We start from the raw sequence: 23,587 nt of genomic DNA on the forward strand, positions 1-23,587 counted from the left end.
CGAACTCTTCACCTACCATCTCCAAACGTTGCTTTTTGCTTTATAATAACGTAGTTACCAAACATAATTTTTATTTTTTTTACTTTTACTCAATAATAAAAATCAAAAAAAAATAAAAAATATTTTTAAAAAATTAAAAATTAAAAATTAAAAAATATAACCAAACGCATCCTTAACCTACGGGCCTTCGGTAGTAGTGTCAAAGTAATTGGGTGGTAAAATGCAAAGTAATTGGGTGGTAAAATGATTTCCCCGCAGGAATTCAGCACTTTGCTTTCTCAAAGCATCGGTGAACTTGAACTTTACCACCTTAACGTGCAGAGTATCGGCATATAGGAAAGCAGTCCCCAACCAACCGTGGGGTTCCATTACCAGGCAATAAACATCCTACACGAGCTGAGAAATTTGTCAAGGGGGTGCCTAAGCTGTTCCTGTACAAGTCTCATGGAGCAATAAGGTAATTCTGATGGACAACAGCGATTATTTTAAACATTCACTCAACAATAATTGAGGAATTTCCTATAATACTTTCTATCAATGGCGCGCAAGTGTGTACGCATCATAGATATATAGATAGATAATTAGTCACTATTACATATGGAGCTTACACAATCAATCAGCGCTAACAGATTGTTCGCCAGAAAATGCACTTCCACCAGAGACAACAGATCCTGTCTGTGAAGAGCTGACACCTCGTGACCTCCGCAGCTGCCGGAGCCTAAAAACATCTCGTGGGAGTGGCCGACTTTGTACAGTTATGCTCTCATCATCTTCTTTCCCTGAGAAGATTAGACTTATAAATAACCAAGATAGACACTCCTTAAAGATTAATATGCTCTTGGTCTTGCTCAAATTAAACCAGAAAAGATGTTCAGGAGAATGAACAAATAGATGAACTCAATCTAGAACTACATATTTCATATATAAGCTGCTGCATCTGTAGTCTGAGGATGAATATTGCTTTCCAAGAGTTGGTAGTAGCCCACTTAATTTGGGAGCTAAGTAGTAGAATCTATGATTTGAAGACCATCAAGCACCCCTATAGAAAATTTGGAAGCATGTTCTCAACCAGTGTAACCTTTAACTAAGACTGCTCAGTGAAGCACATTCAGATGACTGCTACTAGGAAGAACAGTAAACTCTCAAGCTTCTAGTCTGCATAGGAATAAGTTTTGACTGTTTGCTGGGCAGTTTGGAAAGGAGAGACAATTATCATTTAGTTACCACCTTTGCATGCTCTTGATGGCAGTAATTATGTTTAATAGTTAGGACGTACAAGCTCTTAAGAAGAACTTGGCTGACATTCCTATCTCCCGAACCTTGTACCCCCAAGTTGTCTTCTTTCTCATTTTATTCTCCTTTTCCTTCATTTTTCTTTCTTCAGTCTTTGAACCCACCTTTTATTCCCAATTCTACCTTAATGAGGTAGCTGGAACTCTCTAAGCTCCTTTTCCGCACAAATAAAAAAAGAAAATAAAAAGCATGGCAACGTGCAACTGCACACATTTGCACAAAATATCAAACACCATGCTTCCAAAGCAATCTGATACCATACTCCAACATTTTGGAGATCCTTTTTCTTTTTTGACTAGTTAATTCAGATTCCAAATGCAGGATTTACAGAGCTCCTAAATTAATGAAACAAACACGGCAGAAAATGTTACACAGAAATAGCGTGGAATAGATTGATATCAAGGTTTTAAATTCCGTAGGATGGAAGTGTCTCAGTATCTCCATGGAACGGGACACCTCACTGTCCCATCCCGTCCCGACAGCCATTCCGATCATGCATTCTGATAGATATCCTCCATCTCTCTTCCCTTCTTTTCTTCTTTCTTTCTTTTCTTTCTACCTTCCTTCCTTTCTTTTTTTTTTCCTTTCTTTTCATCATCTCTTTCTTTTTTTTTCTTTTTCTTCTTCTTTCTATTTCTTTTCCTCCTTTCCTACTTTTTTCTCTCCCTTCTTTTCTTGCTTTCATTTTTCTTCTTCTTCTTTCCTTTCACTTTTCTTTTTTTCCATCTCCTGTTCTTTCTTTCCTTTTTCTTCTTTCCTTACAGAAATGGGTTTGGTCCCATTTTCTCACAGAAATAGGACAGGACAATCGGGACACCTCCCGTCCCACCGGAATGTAAAACCTTGATTGATATGGATAAGTTCTTAGTTAATTTATATCCATTTTTGCTAAAAGGTCATAAATTTGGATATATTTATCAAATGGATATTCGAACACTTATCCATGATTCTTCTCAAATGAATAGATATCAGTAAGATCTGTTTTAACATAAAAATACACAGAAATTGCATATGAGAAATACTTATCATTGATTTAGATGATTACACCTACAAATTAGATCTTTACATTATTTATATTTTCTCTAAAAGGATACCGATAGAAATCAGATATTCAATATAATTTCATTTGCTTCACATATCCATAAACAAATTTTATGCAACAAATATGATAAGTTTGACAAATATGATGATCAAAAAATCAGTCATTTAATAAACAACATGGAGTTGAGCTATGATCAGAGTCAAACTAAAGTTTTGCCCATGTAGATAAAAGACTGGCTATTAAGAGCTGGTACTAGCTGGTCAAATTCCACATCATTCGAAACATATTTGCTAGTTCACTTTCACAGACTGGACTGGACTGGACATGTAAGTAGTAGTTAAAACAATGGTATGATTCTTTTTTTTTTTTTTTTGACATTTTTGTTTTACGAAGAATCTAACTTTCACAACGTTTGGTTGACAAGTTGCTAATGTCCCTTTTTTAAACCTGTTATCTAGTTAGACAAACTGAACCAATGGTTTGATTTGAATAATCAAGCATGCCAAGCTCCAGTTAATTGACTGGGTTTTCTTCTTCCAACTAATGCAGATTGGAAATATCTTTAAAGTATGAAAGAAAGCCTACAGCACATATATGCACCCATTTCAATTAGAATTTTATCTTTTTTTTTTGTGGGTGGGGGGGTAAGGGAGGGCCAGGTTCTAGAGGAACATACTGTCAAGATCTTTTCTTTTCCCAGAGTGTCCTTCTCTAGGAAGTCTAGATGATCCATTTGGGTTCAAACGTGTCCTGCTAGAGCCTGAAAGATCACTTGTGCTGGGAGCTGGACCTGCTGGGATTTGCTGAGTAGTTGGTTTACCAAGCTGTCCAGTTGGTGCAGTGCTTTGAAGCAAAATAGATAATACCATGTCGACATCTGGTGAAGGACCTGTCAATTTATCAAAAAATTAGAGATGAATGAGGTGAAGGACAACAAGGTAAAAGGGTTTTGGCTGACTGATGTCACATTAAATTTAAAGTAAAAAAGGCGGATGCTGAAGATATTGCAACTACAATTAAAAATTATATATAGATTTTACAAATACAAGTAACAGTATGATAGGATTATGATAAGAAAAATATCCACACACATGCGTCAAAACACATTCATGCATTAATGTGCTGTGCGCATGCATGCACATACACAACATGCATATACACGCACAACCACAGACTTACCTAGACATTTGGCATCTGTGCCAAGTGAATGTCCAAGTGTTTCTCAAGTGCTGGGCACATACTTTTGTGTTCAATGCTGAGAAACTTGAAAGGGAATAGAGAGTTATAGATGCACTCCAACAAATAAATTTATGGATTAGCGATGAATTTGCAAGTTGTCTAATTTATTCACTAGGTTCATTTAAAGTTATTTAAGATGTGTTGAGATGCTAAAATTTATAATTAATTATGATACACTTATATTCAAAATATAACGACATTTTGCTTATCATGTTCATATAATTGTCACAACTTTATGCTAGAAACAAGAAGTTACTTTCCTTGAAGTGTCCACAAAATCTTGAAAACTTCATATTTAAAACGTGAGGATGCTTCACTTAAAGAATCCAGCACTTAAAACTAAGAGTTCCCTGCATGACACTCCAAAAAAGAGTATCAAGTGTCAAACATTCTTTGTCAATAACACAGGAGACTTTAAGTGTCAAGCCACATTAAGTCCTGTCATGCCATGTCCATGTGTCCAAAAGTGTCGACACTCCTGGATATTTTTAAAAGGAGTGTCCAGCTAACATAGTTACAAAATCCAAAGCTCCATCATTCCACCTATATAATAATAAGATTCAGAAACTCCCCAATGCAGTCCATAAGTAGCTTTGTAAAATTAATCCTACTCAAAGCTAGACTCAAGACCCAAAAATCTATTTTTTTTTTTTAAAAAAAAGAGAATTCATAACTATATTTGGATATATATAAGGAGTTCCAAATCAATAATGACTCTTGCACGAATTTTAAGCTCATTAATGCATCCATGAATAAATTTAAAAAAACAAGGTTCTAAACTCCTTTTCTAAATTGCATCAAGCAGCAGACCTAGTATGTAATTCTTCAAGTAATATACTATTAGAAAAAATGACAAATACCTAGAACCTAATATACTGCATTTTGAATGCAAGCAATCATGCATAGTGAAGTTTCAAGGTTACAGCAGAGGACCAAGCATGTAGCTTGTTTTCAGAATCCTTTTACTTCATACTTCTTACAGATGGTGTTAGAAAGTTTGTGCACTTTAACTACCAAGGAAACAGCATATCTGCATTAATACAAAGTCAGTCGATAAACCAAAGACGTGCTATAGAGAATAAGGGCCTTGCAAAAAGAAAAATTATTAGACAACATAATCAATGCAAAGATATGCTCCAAAGTCAGCACCTCTCTATTTATTCTTGCTGACACCCACTCTATATAAAAATCTACTGATAAATCCAAATATATTCAAGGCATCTTTATGAAAAGGTTTGTACGTCAATGGATTTGGGTTCCCAGCTAAGTTTAATTGAATCAAATGAAGATGGTCCAATATTTCTATAAAATTGATGAGTGGTGTATGGGATTTAAAAAGCATAGTAACAAATCTGGACTTAAGAACTGTTTCACCAGGGGAAAATATTCATTTTCCAAAGAGGATTTAATATGAATTCCAGAATGCATCACAGATTAAAATTTGAAGGAACAGAGAAACAGATTGAAAGATTATAGAAGACATATCAACAAATATAAGAAATTAGAAAGGTTTCATAATTATTTGATGTATTCTTTTTGAAAGATGAGTTACTTCTAGGATTTGCAGCTTAACTCAAGCAATATAAATTAGAAGAAAAATAAAAAAAGAATATGAAAAAGCTTTTGATGTAAATTTTAAATATAATTGGAGAATTTATAAGAAGTAAACTATCATTAAAAGGATCAAAAGCCATATTAGAATGAGCAAATAGGCCACAGTAGAAGATTCCTTAATGGTACACATGCTCACTAATGGAGATTAAAGCAATATGGAAGGTTATGGAACAAGGTTGGTTGCACCAGTACCAGGATCCATACCAATATCAGGACTGTACTAGTTGCTCGATGGTACAGTATGGCACCATGCCATTCCAAGCTATACTGAAAAAAGAAGAGCTGATGAGGGAGGAGAAGAGGGAGAATGAGATAGAGGAAGAGAGGGACAGAGCAAGAGATGGATTGAAAGCCCTCATCTCCTCCATAAGAGGTCGCCCATATTTTGAAATGAAACAGGAGTGGAGCCCCCTTTTTTTCCTGAGAATTCTTAAGTCAACAATCCTAGGGGCAACCCCCTACCCTTGTTTGCCAACTTCACCTAAGAATTTTCAAAAACAAAAATTAGGACTCCACCCTTGTTTCGTTTAAAAATAGGACAACCCCCTCCGGCTTGCAAAGGGCTCTCTCTCTCTCTCTTCCTCTCTCTCCCCTCTCTCCCCCTCCCTCGTCGGATATTTTGAACCAAGGGGCCAAACTGTGCTAGTTCGCCCTTGGGACAACTCGGTATGCCATGGGCGGGTCAAGGCGGTACAACGATGTTATGCAAGTTAAAAATCTAATCTACAGATATGTATCCAATTTTGGGAAAGTCAACTTATTTAATGAGGAAGCATATAACAGATGAATGCGAATGGATCTTTATCTTAATAAGCCAGTACTTCCTCAACTTTCTCAACCTTAAAGAAGAAAAGAAAAAGTCATTATTGTATAAGCAGCCAACAACAGCTCTACAGACAAATTAGAAGAGTGCAACTGGTGATACCTTCAATAGCAGGCAAGTGTGCAATGAAAGCCACCAATGCTGGTGAGACCACTTTCAAAATCTCCTCAACTGCCGTTGTATTCCCACTGCCAACTAGAGCCACACTGGATGTAGTAGTTGAGCTCAAAACAGCTGGGATCTCCAGGCCTGTGACATTCAAAAGTAAAGTAGAATGTGGCACATCATTGTCGAGAAACCAAACACATCTATCAAATAAATCAAGTGAGCTTGGGAATTTGACAGTGACTTCAAGCATCCACAGAACTGTTGAGGCTGATTAAAATAACAAACAAATAGCATAAACAAAAATGCTGGAACCATGCATCTGTCAAGACTTTTTGTTTGTACTACTATGTCAAATATCATCCAAAGGATATGCTGTCATTCTCCTCTTTTCTAGCAACAATTACCAATTTCCACTAGATTAAACATGGGGCTTAACAACTCTGAAACCAAAAAAATGACTTATTAAAGCAGGTCAACAGAAATGGAGTAAATATTCTTACTACTTGAAAATGAAAGAAGAAGGAAAAGTTTTTATAAAAAGGTCTTAATGCTCTAACATGGCTTACTAACTAAGTTTTACTTAAAATAGTAAATATGAGTAAGTTTAAGCATTAATGTATGATATATGAATACAAACCTAAGTTTTCCATTTGAAAGAGTTTCTGCAGCTTTCATTAACAAGTGATAGCCTATTCTTTTGGACAAACAAAACAATAGAGAACAGTTGGTTTTGTCAGGAAACACATGTATTTTTCAAAAAAGAAAAATTAAATTTCATGGCACATTGTGTTCAAGACTAATGATTCCAGAGTTGCAAGCCACATTGTTAACTCAACGATTTATTGGACAGGAATCACCAAATAAAATACTTAGGCTGAACCAGTTAGGCAGCCACATCTCACACAATGTGCATTTTTAGAATGATTTGCATGTGCGCCCCTGAAATGTGTGGTAGCTGGGCTTACAAATAGATAGAATTTCATAGAGAAGATTAAGTAAAGGTTAAACAGTGAAAGAGGGAAACGAAAGCCAGCAAATTATAATAAAAAAGGTCACTTATTTTGAGAGGTCACATAAACTGGGTGCGGCAGGCTGGTTTCAACACATTACACATTTAAGAACTCTTTATTCAGAGTAAGCACGTTCTTATGTCTTAATTACATTAGAAGTCAATGTTGTAGAAACTTGCTTGGTCCGTAGTAGCACTGTAAATGAACCAAGCCAAGCTTTGGGTTGTTTAGGCTTGGCTCATTACATCAGAGAGGTGTTTGTGCTCATGCTCAATCATACCTCATGGATAATTTTTCAAGCTCATTTTGTTTCCTACTTAAACAAACTTGCACAAGATCGTAATCAGGAAGTTCTAAGCTTTGACTTATTTTTGCAAGCTAGGGACTACTCAGAGTTCGAACTTACCCCATTTATAAGCCAAACATTAACATGAAGCCTGAGGTTGGTCCTTTAGCAAGAAGAATGAGCTCGAATGAGCCTGTTAGCATCCCCAGCTTGAGCAGACTTTGAGCTTGAACACTAAATAGTCCCAGTAGGAAGCCAACAAGCTAGTGGAGGCTCATAGATAATGATTGCTAAACATCAAGGTGAATCTAGCTCTAAAACACCAAATACAAGAATTGTACTAGAATATATAGCTAGCTCAGTTCTCTTACATTTCCCAAAAGAGAGAGTTTCTAAGTTTACGTGACACTTGGAACAATAAGTTTTTAAATGGGAAAACACTTAGAACACAATACAAAATCAGGAAACAATGGTAAAACTTGCCTATAATATGCTAAATTTATTAAAAAAAAAAAAAAAAAACTTCGCAATTACATGAGATATACAAGGGAAGCACATGAGAGACAAATGAGAATGTCTCCAAGGTATGACCCAGGGTTTCATTTATATACATTTAAAAGCATTTCTACTCACATCCCATGCTTTTTCATATGTTACAAAGATATTCACATAGCCCATATAGGTGAACCAAAATCGAATCATTTTTCTCAGGAGCATGTCCTAGGAAACATTAGGCATACAGTACCCATTTGGCCAAATCTGGTGCTTCAAATTTTAAGGCTCCATCCAAGTAGCTTTAAGATGCCGTCTTGCCATTTTATATCAAAAATAATGACCATGATCAGGGATTTTAAAAAGAATATGCGCACAGTAAGGGTGCCTGTGTGAGTATTATTTACAACTTCTTCACTAAAACACTTTCACATTAGTTGTTTTTAGACTTGAAAGGACTAATACAAAACCCTAGACCATCTTTCCATTATAGTGGTGTTTTTAACAGAAAAATTACTGAACAATAAAAAAGATGCATACATATACACATCAGACACATAGATCTAATATGCACCCCCTGACATACATGCACATGCAGGTACATATACAAAAGCACACCCATAAACATAAGTTTTAGAACTTCCAAAAAAGTAAAAACACATAAAATGTTGCCAAAGAAAGCAATTATTATATTTCAGTTTTGAGATTGGACACATCTACATTCCATGCTCATCAATAAGCACATGCAGCAAGGACTTTATGTTGATTATAGACATACAATTGAACGATTTTTACCTTGTGCCTGCCTAGGATCATATATAACCATCTGAGATATATCTGGATAAACAAGTTTTGTAGATGGCGGACCCACTTTTGAGTTGGTTATCAGTCCAAAAGAACCCTTCTCTGCAGCTAAAACAGTCATTAAGTATATTATATCCAAAGACTACATTACCACAACATTACAATGGCAAGAGGAAGATAAGCTTACCTACAATATTAGCACCATTTGTTAGACTTGATTTGTCAACTTTCTTATTAATGTTTTTGGCCAGCCACTGCAAATATACCAACATGTGCTAGTTAGAGTAAAACTTAAATGCACAATGCACAGCCGCACAAGCAGAAAACAAGCTACAAATATACAACATTATATTTGACAGCAGAAAGAACTAGGTGGGCAATTCACAATGATCAGGCAAAAGTACAAAAATATGAAGCAACAAGATAAAAGTATAATACTAAGATATCTTCCTTACTTTGATAACAGAAGATTCTTGCTAGGAATAATGGATACTTTAGAAGAAATGGCACACCTTGCCCATATTTGATATCCATATGATATCATTGTTGGATACTTCTAGAAATACATGTCTAATACTTATGCTAAATATCCTATTTTTCAAAATTAAAAAAGAATTGAATCAATGATCGTGGTACTGGCCCATTCTGATCAAAAAACACACACCCAAAATGAGTGTGATACACGTCCCTTCGTGGGCCTAGATGTCCCACCCATCCCAACTGAAATTGGTTAGGCCCAGCTAGTAAAAAGGCCCATTGAGCTTTTAACAATGTGCTACCTAACCAGGCACAACCTGATCAGGTCACCTGCTTTCTAAAGAAACAAAAGAGAGTTGTGGAGGTGAGAACTGTTGTGGTTCTAACAATGTGGAGGATACCAATAGTTCCACATCAGTTGTAAGTCAAGGAGAACTCGCGTTTATAAGCAGAAGATCATCCTTTCCATATAGGCATCTTTTAAAGAACAAAATCGTGAGGCCCATAGGCCAAAACGAACAATACCTCTGGTGTTGGGCGGAGCCCTTGTCTACAACAATTGCGCACCAAGAGTCAAGATCCGCCTCAGCTGACTGTGGGGCTCCTCGAACTGTACACATCAGAGTCCCCCTTGACTAAGAGGCTCTTTTGTGGTTCTAATAATGTGGAGTGCACCAATAGTCCCACATCGATTGTGAGTCAAGCGGGACTCGCACTTATAAGGAAGGAATCATCCTTCCTACGTGAGACGCCTTTTAAAGGACAAAACCATGAGACCCATAGATCAGAGCAGACAATACCTCATATATCGGGCCGAGCCCTTGTCTACAACAAGAACCATGCTCTTTTCTCCTTCCTTTAGTCATGGGATGGGTACGCAAGAAGTAATGGAGGGACACACATACACACACAGAGAGGGAAAGTAGATCTGGCCTCGCTTCATTACAATTCAGCATCCTTGATGCTGGAAACTTCACACATTTGATAAGTCGCCACACCCTTTTTGGCCACTAATTTAAAAAATATAGGGGAAGCCAAACATGAGCATACATGAGACTATGAGAGTTCTGCTGTTACATATTATGGTTCTACCAGCATCACCAATCTTGATTGGTTGTTCAAGAAGCAACTGATGGAACTGCAAAGAAATATGGAATCTCAATTGGAAGAAAGGGAATTACTGATATTTTGGATGATTTTAAGAAAAAGGAGAAAGAAAGGGCAGGCATGTGAGGGTTGAATTTATCTTGACAGGACCAAGCAGAGGGCAGTGCAAGGGCTCAAGATGCTTAGCTTCAGGTGGCGATAAATTTGATTGTTGAAAAATAATGGATTCTGAGGTGTTAGACATGGTCTTATGTTGGATGGGGCTTTGATTTCGTCGACAAAATTAGTTGTTTAGTCATTGTCTATGGATTTTTGGGTGGTCAAGGCAATCATTTTTTGAATGAACTTCAAGTTTACATAGAAAGCTTCTCTAGGTTTTGGGTGGGCCACATGGTGGAGTTTATGTAAAGATAGGCATAGGCAAGAGGCTTCTTTAGGATCTGACATAATCCTTGAGATTGACAAATACCAGAAAGAGTGGACTATTGTTGCTTCACCAATTTTGATGCATCAATCTACCTTATCTAAAGTGCTTGTTTCTCTTGAAGAAACTTTTCTTCTACTTATTCTATCTATTGTTTTACCAAGGTTTTAAAAACCAGTAATAGAGGGTGTACTGGTATTTTTAAAAACTAATAAGGTACCGATTTTTTGAAAAACTAATAAGGTACCAGGTAATGACACAATATGGGATGCAATCCTATCCCAACAAACTACGTAGTAAGGTTTGCCCAAGCGACACTAGATGTCGTATCGGCTAGTGATCTATTTGGTAAAGTACTGGCACATACTATACCGACCCAAGCATACTTGAACTAGAAGGGAGAAGAAGAGGGGGGTGGAGAGTGAGGAAAGGAAGAGAGAGAGGGGAGAGAGAGAAAAGCGGGGCCAAAGCCACCAGGATCATCATGGTCTTCAAGAGCAGAAAGAGAGAGAGAGAGAGAGAGAGAGAGAGTGGGAGGAAAGAGAGAGAGGCCGAAGCCATCAAGATCATCATCTTCAGGGGAGGGACAAAGAGAGAGGGAGAAGTGCGTACCTGTGATCATAGTTAGAGGTGGCAATGACAGCAAGGGATGTCGTTGAAACCCTAACCCTAGCTGAACATGAGGAAAGGAGAGAACGATTGGGAGCTGAGGCAACTCAAGGTCGGGTTCGGGGTTATAAAGGCACCGAACTGCCCAAACCACCTAAACCGAGCAGAACTGGGAGGTTCTGCTTGATTTGGATAGTCCACGCCACTTCTAGTCTTGTTCTGTACTTCAAATCGGGCTGCTCGAGTAGAGGCAGCCAACCTTGCTATGTACCATTGCCAATATTTTGCCAAAAAAGTAAACCACCACTCATACCATCCTGTTCCTGTAGTGTTGAAAACCTTGGCTTTACCAAAGACGATAGCTACATACAAGGAGTCAACCTTACAATTTGCTGGTCACTGGAGATATTAGCAGGGAATAGTGCAAAAACATATAGCTGGAGTTGGCAACAATGTACTCTTATTGAATTTTGTAATAACTTTGCAACTTTGCATCAAGAGAAAAGACTTTTCTTCCTTGTTTTCTCATCATCTTCTAGTGATTTAGATTCACGAGTGAAAGTTGACATCTTGCCAGTCGGGTTCTAAAACAAAAGTCAATGGCCAATGGTGGTAGGATCTTAGAAAGAAATGCAGATTTTCTAAAGGCATACTGTGCTAATGAGTTGGTGATAGCCTATTCCTGTATTATGGATCTCTCTTTTTGAGGTAGGTGAATCATACTAATTACGCTTGTACCAGCTTGGCTATGGGCCAGCTATGGTGGGCTTTGTTCCACTATTTCAGCTGATAGGCAGGTTTAGAATATGGACCCCCAAGCAAATTTTCTAAGTTGAGCATCAAAGAGTTGTGGTGTCATGCATTTTCTAAATATCTTTCTGCTTGTTCTAGGAAATGTCTTTGGCATTTCACATGATTTTACTTTCCAGTTTGCGCACTAGAGTTCTTTTATTTGTTTGTCATTAATCTTCATGAAATGAATTTTATTGGCTTGGCCTATCTTTTCTTTTTAATATATATATATATCGGGAGAAACCATGCAAAAATATGTCAATATTTCCTAAACATTCATTTAACCAAAAAAAAAAATTGAAAATTAGAAAAGAAAAAGTTACATCCTAGTGCAGTACTGGGATACATGACCATCTCAAGAGTCAAGATAATAATATCTTACTAACATATTGTTCCAATAAAATACCAAAACAAGACCTAGTAGTAATATTTTAAATCTTACTCCAGATGCATTCTAGATATGCAAGATTGCCCATCCATATATAAGGCGTACCATACCTTACCGGATGGGAACCAATACAAAAGTTTGTTCAATACCAAGGCATATAGAGGTGTACCAAAGTGTGTATCAACACATTCCGAGGCATATCAAGATAAAAAGTGAGAAGAATGGTTAGAGGGTTGTTTAACTACGAGATGCATACCGACTGTATTGTATCGAACTAGTAAGGTACCTGTATGATTCTTGATACCGATATTGCGGACCTTGCCCAAGATATTTCTTGGATGAAGGTTAAACTTGTTTTTTCTATTTACTTATTTTTAATGAATGTTCACCTTTTTAATGATGATAGATAGTAAGTTTTGGAGTTTGTGGGGGGTTGATATTATTGCATGGAAGGTGGATTACAATCTACAGATTTGACTACTGACTAAATGATAGAGTTTGTGGGTGTTGATGTCACTATATAGAGTATGTAGTATGTAATTTTGATAGCCCCTACACCTTATGTATGGCCATGTACTATGTAATTTTGATAGCCTCTACACCTTATGTATGGCTTTTCTTTGCATATATGTAAAATAAACATATTTTCATTATCATATAGATATGTCGTATCATGTATCCATGTTTTCTTAGATTCATGTCCCATAATCGTGTCTAGGCTTCTTAGGACTAATAAGGAACTCTTTTGGACTAGACAAGAATTCAACTTCACTGCACCTAGAATAGCAATGCACCACCAGGCAGCGAAACAAAAACAGACCAGTAAAGGATCGGCATGGCTCAAGCTAATTATTTGAGATAGTTTAGGCTAATGTTTATGCCCGGCTCGTGAACACCACTGCAAACACCAAAACCCCCCTCCAAACCCACAACCACCCCCCGCCCCCCCGGCCGCTCACAATGGCCCGAGAACCATAACCCCCCCCCCCTCTCTCTCTCTCTCGCTTGTTCAGTTTAGGGTGAGGGTTTCCCTCAGCCCTCCCCCTTCCTCCCTCTCTCTCTTCCTCACTCCTTTTCACCCTCCCCCCCCCTTCCCTCTTCAACTCTCCTTGTTTTGATAGGCCCATAATAGCACAATACATATCCATACTATGCCAGGCTGATCGCCGGCCAATACACCCTCTTGTACCAGTTTGGCAAACCTTACTTTCCAAGGTAGTAATGAACTACATTCCTTAACTAGCATAAAAAATACTACTTTTTAAAATTAAAATGCTTGAAGCATGACCATTATGTATGCCAAGTAAATGATTTCCACCACAAACAAGAGCAATTATGTGGACATAAATTTCAAAGTATAAGATTCAGATTTAAAATGATATCAAGAGGATAATGCAAAGATAAGCAGTCATATAAAGTGTGGAATAAATATTGTACCAATGTTAGTAAACCAAAAATATAAAAAAGAAACTATACCAAGAGTACCTCTTGTCGTGCTAAATGATCCAAATCTTTAGATGAGCATGGCCAAAGATCCATGAAACTATAACGTGAAACGACATCATACAAAGTACTCTCTAACTCTGACGAACCATCTTCTGCCATTCTTGATAGAGCTTCCTTTTTTCTTTGTTCAACCTATAGTCAAAAACATATATGAGAAGCTCAGCAGATTCCTTGATGGAGAAGAGAAGTCTAAAAGTGTTAGATGGAGAAAAGAAGAATCTTAAATGTGATACTAAATCAGTAAAATTGCCTCTCTATTTACTATATAGCTGCAGATGTTATAAAGTAAGATATAAAAAGAAAAGTTTTTCAATGGAGTTATTATAGAACAAGGTTAAAAAAAGAAAAAAGAACAAGCTGAGATGACCCTCAGAAGAAAATAAGAAAAGGATGATAAGTCAAAGTAAGGGAAATAATTTTCATGCCAAAATTTAAAAAATGAATGTGGCTCTTTGGCTAATAATTAATGCCTTCAAGAAAGATGCAGTTCTCTATATCAAACGTTGTCTTTCATCCTCTTTGTCAACATACTTTTCAACTGGAGGCGGATCTAGAAAGGTTACACAAGCAAGCTTTGACGTCTTGGTAGAACAGGAACATAATAGCTGAAATTGACCAGCTTCCACCAGAACCCTTTTGAGGTTAACTTTGAATTTGTTTTTTTTTTAAAAAAAAAAATCATGCTGTTCTTACAGGTATTAAATCACATGCCTAAAAGGCACTTTTGCAAGATTAGTCTCAAATTTATTTAGATTTATGTAAATATCATAGCACGCAAGTGTTGGACGAAAGAAGTTTAAGATATACATTTTTTCAAAAAAGTTTTAAATTTGTAGATGCTAAAATAATATTGTAAACCAGCTTATTTAACAAAAGTATCACATAAGAACAAAACCCAGGTCTAAATCAAATAAAACAGAGTTCTTCAAGCCAAAATTACTGGTTCTGGTTAAATCCAAGATGAAATTAACCATAGAACTAAATCTCAGCCCACTTTGACCAAAAGTAATGATACTTATCATAGATGCTGCATAATATTAATTGGGAAAATTGGGATCACCACAATGGTTCAACTGTTATTTTATGTTTAATATTTTTGTTTTCTTCTTCTAGGATTCTCCCATGGGAAAGAGAGGGAGGGGGAGAGGAGACAGGAAGGAAAAGAGAAGAGAAAGAAGGGAGGGGAGGTGCTCGGATCTAGCAACCTCTCTATCGCAATCATTGCGCACAGTCCATAAGCTTATTTCCTTTATTTTTGCTATGTACTTGGCCAAAAATCAAGAAAATAAGGGAAAGTAATGCCAAAATAATTTCGTTTGGCATGAAATTCAGCTATGCTGTATGTTGGTCATCAACCTACAACACCATACTTTTTGTTTTATATGTAATTTGCTTTTTACAAAATCATATTATTTTTGGATCAAATTAATTATTGAAAATAATACAGAAATGATTTCAAAAAATTGTATCATGGTTGGGTATAAATGCACACATCGTTTTAAACTGTTTCTACCTGTGGATCAATGTTGGGAGCATTCAGAAGCACCTAGACCTACACTCAAAGATTGGCATGAAATTAAAATTTATCTAATCAAAAGACTTATTTGGATGAGGTAAAACAATTAGTACCCAGGTGGGCGGTCCACAAAAGCCCCCAAATTGTTTTAATTTTGGAATTCTCATTACTTGAAATTAACTTTAATAAAAATATTTAAAGAATATAAAAATAAATTAAAAATAAAAATTTGGGAAAGTGTAGATAATTTAGAGGTAATCTTAGAGGTACTTAGCATGCAGTTTGGCAATTATCTGAATTAATAACATTAATCATGGTTATTACTTAAATAATTAATTAAATGTGCCAAAATATTTGTTAGATAACTTTAAAATTTATGAAAATAACATCCCTCTCTATAATCTATATAATTCGAAGGCACAAATTAAGTGCATGCAATATACATGTGCCTCATTCACGTCTATTTAGAATAAGGTCGATCAAACTGTCCCAAGCCAAGTGATTCAACCCGTTCCATACCACATCGAAGGAAAACCTAAACCATTCCCCTCAACTTAGAAATAGACCAAAAACGCACCAAACCAAGCAATTTGATGCAATACCAATTGGTTCGCACTGGTTTGTCGCATGCATACTGCCTACCTCTATGAGTCCAATAATTGGGGGTGCTAAGAGCCCTCCCATAAGTTGTCAGCACCTTCTAACCCCCTTAAAACCCTTTCTTTGAAAAATTTTAAGAAAACGGCTAAATGTTGCCATTTTCAAAGATTTCAGCTCGGATTTTTTCTGAAATCAGGTAATGCCACTCTCCTCTCTTCATTTCTGTAATTTTTCCTTTTTTATTTTGAGGCTGAAAATTGATCGTAAATTGGAACAATAGAAGGCCATGCTAAATTTTCATATTGTAGTGTTATTTCATGATATGTTGTAGATCTATGGAAGATCTGCATGATGACACCAAGATCTTTGATTTTCATTCAATATGTAATTTCTAAATTAAAAAATCTATTTTCAGATTAAAAAATTAAAAATTCAAAAATCACTATAAAATCAGAAGGACGTTTAAGGGTATGAATGCCACTCTCCATGTAAATTTCATGCCATTTTATTTAAGTTTGGGCGACGAGAATCGAATGCTTGGTTGGGTCATTGGCCAATAGCGGCAGCCAAAGCTCAACGAGTCAAGATAACCTCAAAGACCGACTAGCACTATAGCCAACAAAAATAGGGTGGATGCTGTGCAATGGGCAGAAAATAACATCCCACACTCACATCTAACAAATCAGCCAGAAAGGTTAACGGAAGCCGATCGTCATATGGTTCCATGTTCGAGACAACCTCCCAGTTCCTTAATTGAGAGATGCTCAGACAAAGCCACCATGCTGCTTGGTCCATTCAGTCAAGAGGGCAGAGTCAATCCTCACAGCAGAGGTAGGCAGAGCATAGCAAGACAACAAAAAAAGCAACTGGGAAGAAAGACAGGCAAGGCAGAGAGGTGGAGTCAGATTCACACATCAGGAAGCCCTCATATGGGAGTAGCAACAATGATATATCTGGTGGTCTAGGAGGATTCTTGACCATTGTGTATGACTCAGCCCCAGGATGCTCTTCGAGTCACAGGAAGTCCCAATTCACTCACACCATGCAGCATAGGGACCACAATGCATGGCTAAGAGACCGCGAGGATACAATTGCATATAGGAGAAGCTCCTTAAGGTCGTGGTGAATACGAGGCTGGTGCAGATAATACAGCACATGATGTACGTACCCTCAAAGCATCAGGTTCAGAATCCTATACAAGATCCTATTACCCACAGGCTGGCTACTCCCCTTATGGATGTGGTGCTTCAGACATGTCATCCTCCAATGGCTACTTCCCTTATAGGTCGAAATTTGCTACTGGTATATTCAGATGGGTCACCCCACAGCCACAATATTGGGGCAGATGACTCCTCTTAGAGCGACACCATCACCCACAACATGTATAGGGATTGTCTTAGCAATGTACCTTATGGCAACCTAATGAGCTTACAGGAGCAGGAGGCCATGTGCATAGAAAAACGGGTTGACCCCCCTACATACAAAGACCCTGACATCTACAAGAGACATCACCAATCCACGAGATTTACAATGTCAGTATACATTTAAATTGACTTTATATTCGGTACTTTATAGATTTTCTTTATGAATATAATGATTTATGTACTTTAATTGCATTCACCATTGAAATCATAGATATTTTATAAACAAGCACAAAACAAAAAAGAAATAACACATTAAAGACATCAAAACACCTCAAAAAACATCAAAGTAATGTTCAAATCACTAAAAAACTTCACAAAACATCATTAAACATCCAAAAAAAATGAAAAAACAAAAAAAAATGCATGCCAATTCAGAACCGGCACACTTAACCATATCGGTAGCTGATTGGTATAGGTCCTTGTACCGGTTCAACCTGCCTTTTAGACTTTAAAAAAAAATCATAAAAATTTAAACAATCTGAGCAATAATAAATTTATTTAGACATGTCTTATCATGGATTGCTTGCATTCCCCCATGCATGAAGAGGGTTAAGGAACCCAACATCAGATGGCACCATGAAAAGATGGAGGTGGACCGATGCAAATGGTTATGTAGCTATTATAGGATGGAAATGAAGATGGGGTCGCCTCACTAAAAAGGCATATGGAGGTTATAAAGCACCAAGAATAGTTTGGGAATGACAGCATTTGGAGATTATAAAGCACAAATAATAGTTTGGGCCCTAAAAATCTCCAGGGCATATCAAATCCATGCAAATGCCTTCCAAGGAAAACCAAGGAGGTCCCAACATCTGACTTCGATCCCAGTGCACATCCAAATCCAGAAGCCAAGCAGGCTAGAATAGATTTTACATAAAGAACAAGCAGAACATGAGGACCGCATTTTACAAGTGGTTCTACTTCAATCAAATCCCAGCACTCACATTGGAGAACACTTACATTTGATAGAAGGCTAGCTTATGTGTTGAGCGTCCTACACTATGAGACACCACATTTGGATGTAGAGATAAGGATATCAAGGCCTAGATCGACAAATTGAGTATCCAGTGGGATGTACATAAGTTGAGATCTGATGCGTGATGGTATGCATTGACCAAGACGAGCATCATCAACTTCTTGTGTAATGTGAAAGATACATATTCCACAGTTTAGTGTATGCCTCTAATCAAATCAACGATGTCGAGTATATTGTGAGTCTGATGAGGGATTCTGCTGAGGACATCAACGAGAAGTATTAGGAAAGGACTTAAAGTAAGCCACATCTATTCAGGATGCCTTGTGCAACTTACATAGACCTACCTAGTGCTAAAGGATATTTGTGAAAGGTGTGGCAATTTACTCCACCCACCAACCTAACCCTAATAGGGTAGGTTTTACTCAACCCATTCAGAGTCAGCAGTGGAGACGGGTTGATGAGAATCAGGAATTTCGTACTTATTTTAGACGGAGATGCCGTAATTTAGGAATTATGGAATTTTGAATAATTAAGAGATTTTGAGGATTTTATCTTGATTCAATCTTAGAGAGATTTTATCTTGTTTCTATTTTATTTGAGAAATTTTATCTTGTTTCTATATTGAGAGATTTTATCTTGTTTCCATCTTATTAGAGATATTTTATCTTGTTTCCATATTGAGAGATATAATTTTCAATTTTATTAGGATGTGATTTCATTTTTATCTTATTTGAGAGTTTATTTAAAGACTCCTATTGTACTGAAGGGACAGCTTGGAATGATAAATTGAAAATCCTAAAGTGTGCTATTTTTTTTTCTCTTGATTTTCTTATTTTTCTTTCATTTTATTTCCCTTTCCTGTTTGCTTTCTTGAGTTTTTTTGGTGCTACATCAATTGGTATCAGAGCCCGAATTTTTTTGTTGGCCCCATTTTGTTCACATTTATCTTCAGTAGCTCAGTTATATCACGTCACCTTTTTGATATTGCATGAGTTAAAATATAGACACTACATTTAACTTTACATTCTTCATTGTGAGCATTGTGGCTGAATTTCTCTGCAATTACAACATTTTAGCCTAATATCACTTTTGTCCTTGCCTTTTCTTGCTACTGGCAATTTGAAAGATGCTTATTCTACTATGAAAAAAGAGCTTGAATCAGTTAAAAATATCCAAACTGCATTCCAAGAGACTTTAAACCAAATATGCCAATCATTAAACCAACTTCAAACTAAGCTTATTGAGCTTTGTACTATCAGATTGATCACTGCATAGACATTGCTAATCTCATCGATCAGCAGGTCGAACACCTACTGTTCCTAAGAGAGTCCAGACTGGATAAATAACTTTTAGAGGACGATCATAATAGTAGTCAACCCATTCATCAGCCTCCTCCCTAGACTCTTAAGCCAACTAGCGTCTGAGTCATGTCTTGCAGACTAGTCAGTCCTTTCGAACACCTCCAATCTACATGTCAGTCTCTCCAATTACCCACCATTCCATAAGCAATTCTCAGAATCCTTATAATTGTAAGATTCCTCCAAATTACATAACAGAAGCTAAGGATGATGAGTACTATAGAGATGACTATGAGGAAGAAGGAGAACCGCCTATTTCTCCATCTAGATGTCATGCGCAACCTACTAGGTATGCTCGAGGCCCTAGGCACTTCAGACCCCAAGGTCAATAATTTAAATCATATCCGCCTAGATATGAGTTTGAGGAATCACCTAAAGGGGTTAAGATTAATGTCGCTTTCTATAATGGAAGGTTAGACCAGATGCATTCCATGATTGGATACAGGACCTAGAGGCTTATTTTGAGTGGTACCACATGTCAGATGCATCTCATGTCCGCTTTGCTAAAATGAAGCTTATGGATACTGCCAAGAGGTATTGGTAGAAAATTCAAAGGGATCTAGAGTGATTAGGACATCCATCTATATAGTCTTTTGAGAGGAGATGAAGTCTAAGCTTTATGAGAAGTATGTTCCCACTTACTACAAGAGTCAGTTATTGAATCAATGGTATACTCTTAAGCAAGGAACCACCAATGTCACTAACTATATGGCCCATTTTGAGGATTTACAATTGAGGTGTGATGTTTCTGAAGAGTCATAGAAGCTAGTATCTAAGTTTATTAATGATCTAAGAGTCAACTTGAAGAGAGAGGTTTCTTTGTATTCTCCTAAATCTGTAGAGGATGTCTACCACAGCCTTAAAAATTGAGAAGTTTCATAGAACTTTTCTCCAAAGAAGAGTTTCCTTCCCCAACGAGTCTGGACAGTCTAGGTCTACCCTTATTAATCGCACTAAGGGTATTTCACAGCTATTGCCTTCTCATACGAGTCATGATCCTACTCCGAATATGACTGCTAATCCGCAACCCATGGTCACTAAGATCCGAAACTCTGCCCCAATGGTATCTCGTTCAGTTAATTCTTCAAATATAGTGCTATTATTGTCACAATAAGGGCCTTATAGCTGCTCGATGTCCACATCGTACATTAGCCATGGAAATTGAAGGTGAAGAAACTTTACATGATGGCCCATAGAAGACTTTAATCCTCTAAAGCTAGCTACTTTTGAGAAAGAGTATGAGGAGAATTGCAAGGATTTAGGAGTGTTCATATCATGAGATGTACCATCACCACTCCTACAATCTCTAAGGCATAGAAACGCACCGGTATTTTTCATACTTATGCCCAATGGGGGGATAAAGTCTGTAAGACTATCATCGATGGGGATAGCTCCATGAAAGTTGTCCAAATCTGCCATTAATAGATTGAAGTTGAAGTCTTAGCCTCATCCTCATCCTCATAGAGTTGTCTGGGTAGATAAAACCTCACTTCCTGTTAGTGAGTGTTGTTTAATGCCAATTCAGATGGAAGGTTACTCTGCTGAGATTATGTGATATGTTACCCATGAAGGTTACTAGTGTCTTGTGAGATAGACCTTGGATTTATGATGTAGATGCTCATAACTTTGGTAAGGAGAATACCTATATTTTCATGCATAACGGTAAGAAATTAGGTTAAACCCTACTAAGCCTAGTGAGTCCCATCCTGCAAAAAAGGATAAGAGTTCTCTTCAAACCCTTAGTCAGAAAAACTATCTCATTTTGACTCAAGAAAATTTGAAAAAGAGAGTTGGGAGTCTAAAGTAATGTTAGTTGTTACCCCCACGGGTGAGATCCACTTGACCTTGAACTCCCAAGATAACCCACCTGAGATTGAGCAGTTGATGGAGTTTAGGATGTGACCCCAAAGGACATAGCAGATAGTCAAATAAAGGTTATAAACCATAGCCTTGATGATTTGCATAGGTGTCTAGTTGGCGATAGACTTGGTACATGAAATTTATCATTGTCTATGAAAGAATTTGCCTATAATAGCTTAGTGAATCGTCCTACTGGCAAGAGTCCTTTTGAAATTGTTCATGACCTTAATCATCAATCCATTGATCTAGTTCTCTTACCTGTGCATAACTACATTTCTGAGCCTACCATCTCTTTTGCTCAACACATTTGTGACATGCATGCCGATATTCGGCGAAAGATTACTACAAGCACCAAAAAATATAAACTTGCTACTAATGCTCACCGTAGGAATGTAGGGTTTAATGAGGGTGATTATGTGATGGCTCGTATTCATCCAGAACATTGTCCCAAATATTCGTTCAAAAAATTGCATGCTCGAGCTACTGATCCTTTTTGCATCCTTCATAAACTTGAACCTAATTCTTATTATTTAGAGTTATCTTCTCATTTGAAATTCAATCCAATTTTCAATGTTGCGGACTTATTTTCTTATCGACGTACATTCGAGCCTCCTACTGTGCATGCAGGTATTCCTACTGGTCGCACTACTTTATCTTCAGTGCTGGTTCCAGTTCTTCCTCCACTTCCATCGTCGTCACCGAACCGCATTGAGTACATTATCACTGACGAGGTTGTTTCTTCTACTCATGGTGGATTTTAGAGATTTTTGGTTAAGTATGTTGTTTTTCTTTCATTTGATTTCCTTGTTTTCCTCTCATTTTATTTCCCTTTCCTGCTTGCTTTCTTGAGTATTTTTGGTGCTGCATCATGGGTCTTCATTCTAAAACTTGCAATGGATCTGGGTGGATGCACATAATGACAATGCCCGCCCCGACTTGAACCCATTATATATAAGCCTGGATGGTTATAATGATCATGATTATAATGGAGAAGAATGTATTGTGACCATTCATGAGAAAGATTAATCATGTACAAGGCTACAATACATGCTTAGGTGTTCTTTTTTTTTAATTTGATTTTTTTAGGTCAAGGTACATTTTGACTTCCTAAAGAACAAAATTTCAGTTTGTTGTTTCTATTATTGTTCAAAATTTTTGTGTTATATTCTATATCTTGGACTCTTATTTTATTTAATGTTATATGAAGAATTGAGATTTACTTTTATATTCTTTTATTATTCATTTGATTTATATACAAAAAAAATGATTTTTGCAACTTTATCCACCCATCTCAAGCTGCCCCATCTAACTCTACTTGACCCACCCTGCCCTGAGGTGGGTACGGGGCAAGTATGGGTACATGGTTTCCAATTATAGGGCTGGTACAGATAATAGCCTACTAAATCCATACCTCCTCGATTGCTATGGCGACTTGCCACAAGTGAAGTCAATCATGGAGAGTGGCTAGATGCATCTACAATCCTTGTATAACAGCATTAAGTTGTTGAGGCCTGATATGACCCAATATGCCACTAATTATATAGCATTGATGATCAAAAACCATATAGAGGGAGTTGTTGAGGCCTGGTACAACCAGATATGCCACTAATTATATAAGCTTGAAGAGCCTCCTTGATAAGAAGACTAGTCTCAGGAAGACGTTCATAGGATGGATTAGATAGGTTCCAAGTATGCCCAGAAACAAGAGGGTGCAAGAGCAGAGTTGGTTGTCTTAAGCTCACACTGATATAATTGGTCTGTCAAGGTGGTTCAAGCAATGGAGACTTATACATGGTGCTGAGCAAATTAGATAGTGAACAAAACCCTTAAACAGGCAGT

The 23,587-nt window shown here is 37.1% G+C and overlaps 1 protein-coding gene across 6 annotated transcripts in view; it reads right to left on the bottom strand.

Moving 5' to 3' along the window:
* Positions 1-333: 333 nt before the first annotated feature.
* The window catches only part of LOC105034445 (cleavage stimulation factor subunit 77), a 126,854-nt gene continuing 103,600 nt past the window's right edge, over positions 334-23,587 (bottom strand). For 2 of the 6 annotated variants that reach the window (XM_010909621.4, XM_010909620.2), the window contains exons 18-23: positions 13,994-14,146; positions 8,899-8,965; positions 8,703-8,819; positions 6,114-6,260; positions 3,012-3,224; positions 334-779 (exon numbers count right to left, since the gene is read on the bottom strand). In XM_010909621.4, coding sequence (XP_010907923.1) covers positions 613-779; positions 3,012-3,224; positions 6,114-6,260; positions 8,703-8,819; positions 8,899-8,965; positions 13,994-14,146 — 864 coding nt within the window. In that variant the 3' untranslated portion in view covers positions 334-612. Of the gene's footprint in view, positions 780-3,011; positions 3,225-6,113; positions 6,261-8,702; positions 8,820-8,898; positions 8,966-13,984; positions 14,147-23,587 lie in introns of all 6 variants that reach the window. The other 4 variants (XM_029261636.2, XM_029261635.2, XM_010909622.2 and 1 more) reach the window with 3 other exon arrangements.

The sequence above is a fragment of the Elaeis guineensis genome, chromosome 14, assembly GCF_000442705.2.
Source record: "Elaeis guineensis isolate ETL-2024a chromosome 14, EG11, whole genome shotgun sequence".
Taxonomy (NCBI): domain Eukaryota; kingdom Viridiplantae; phylum Streptophyta; class Magnoliopsida; order Arecales; family Arecaceae; genus Elaeis; species Elaeis guineensis.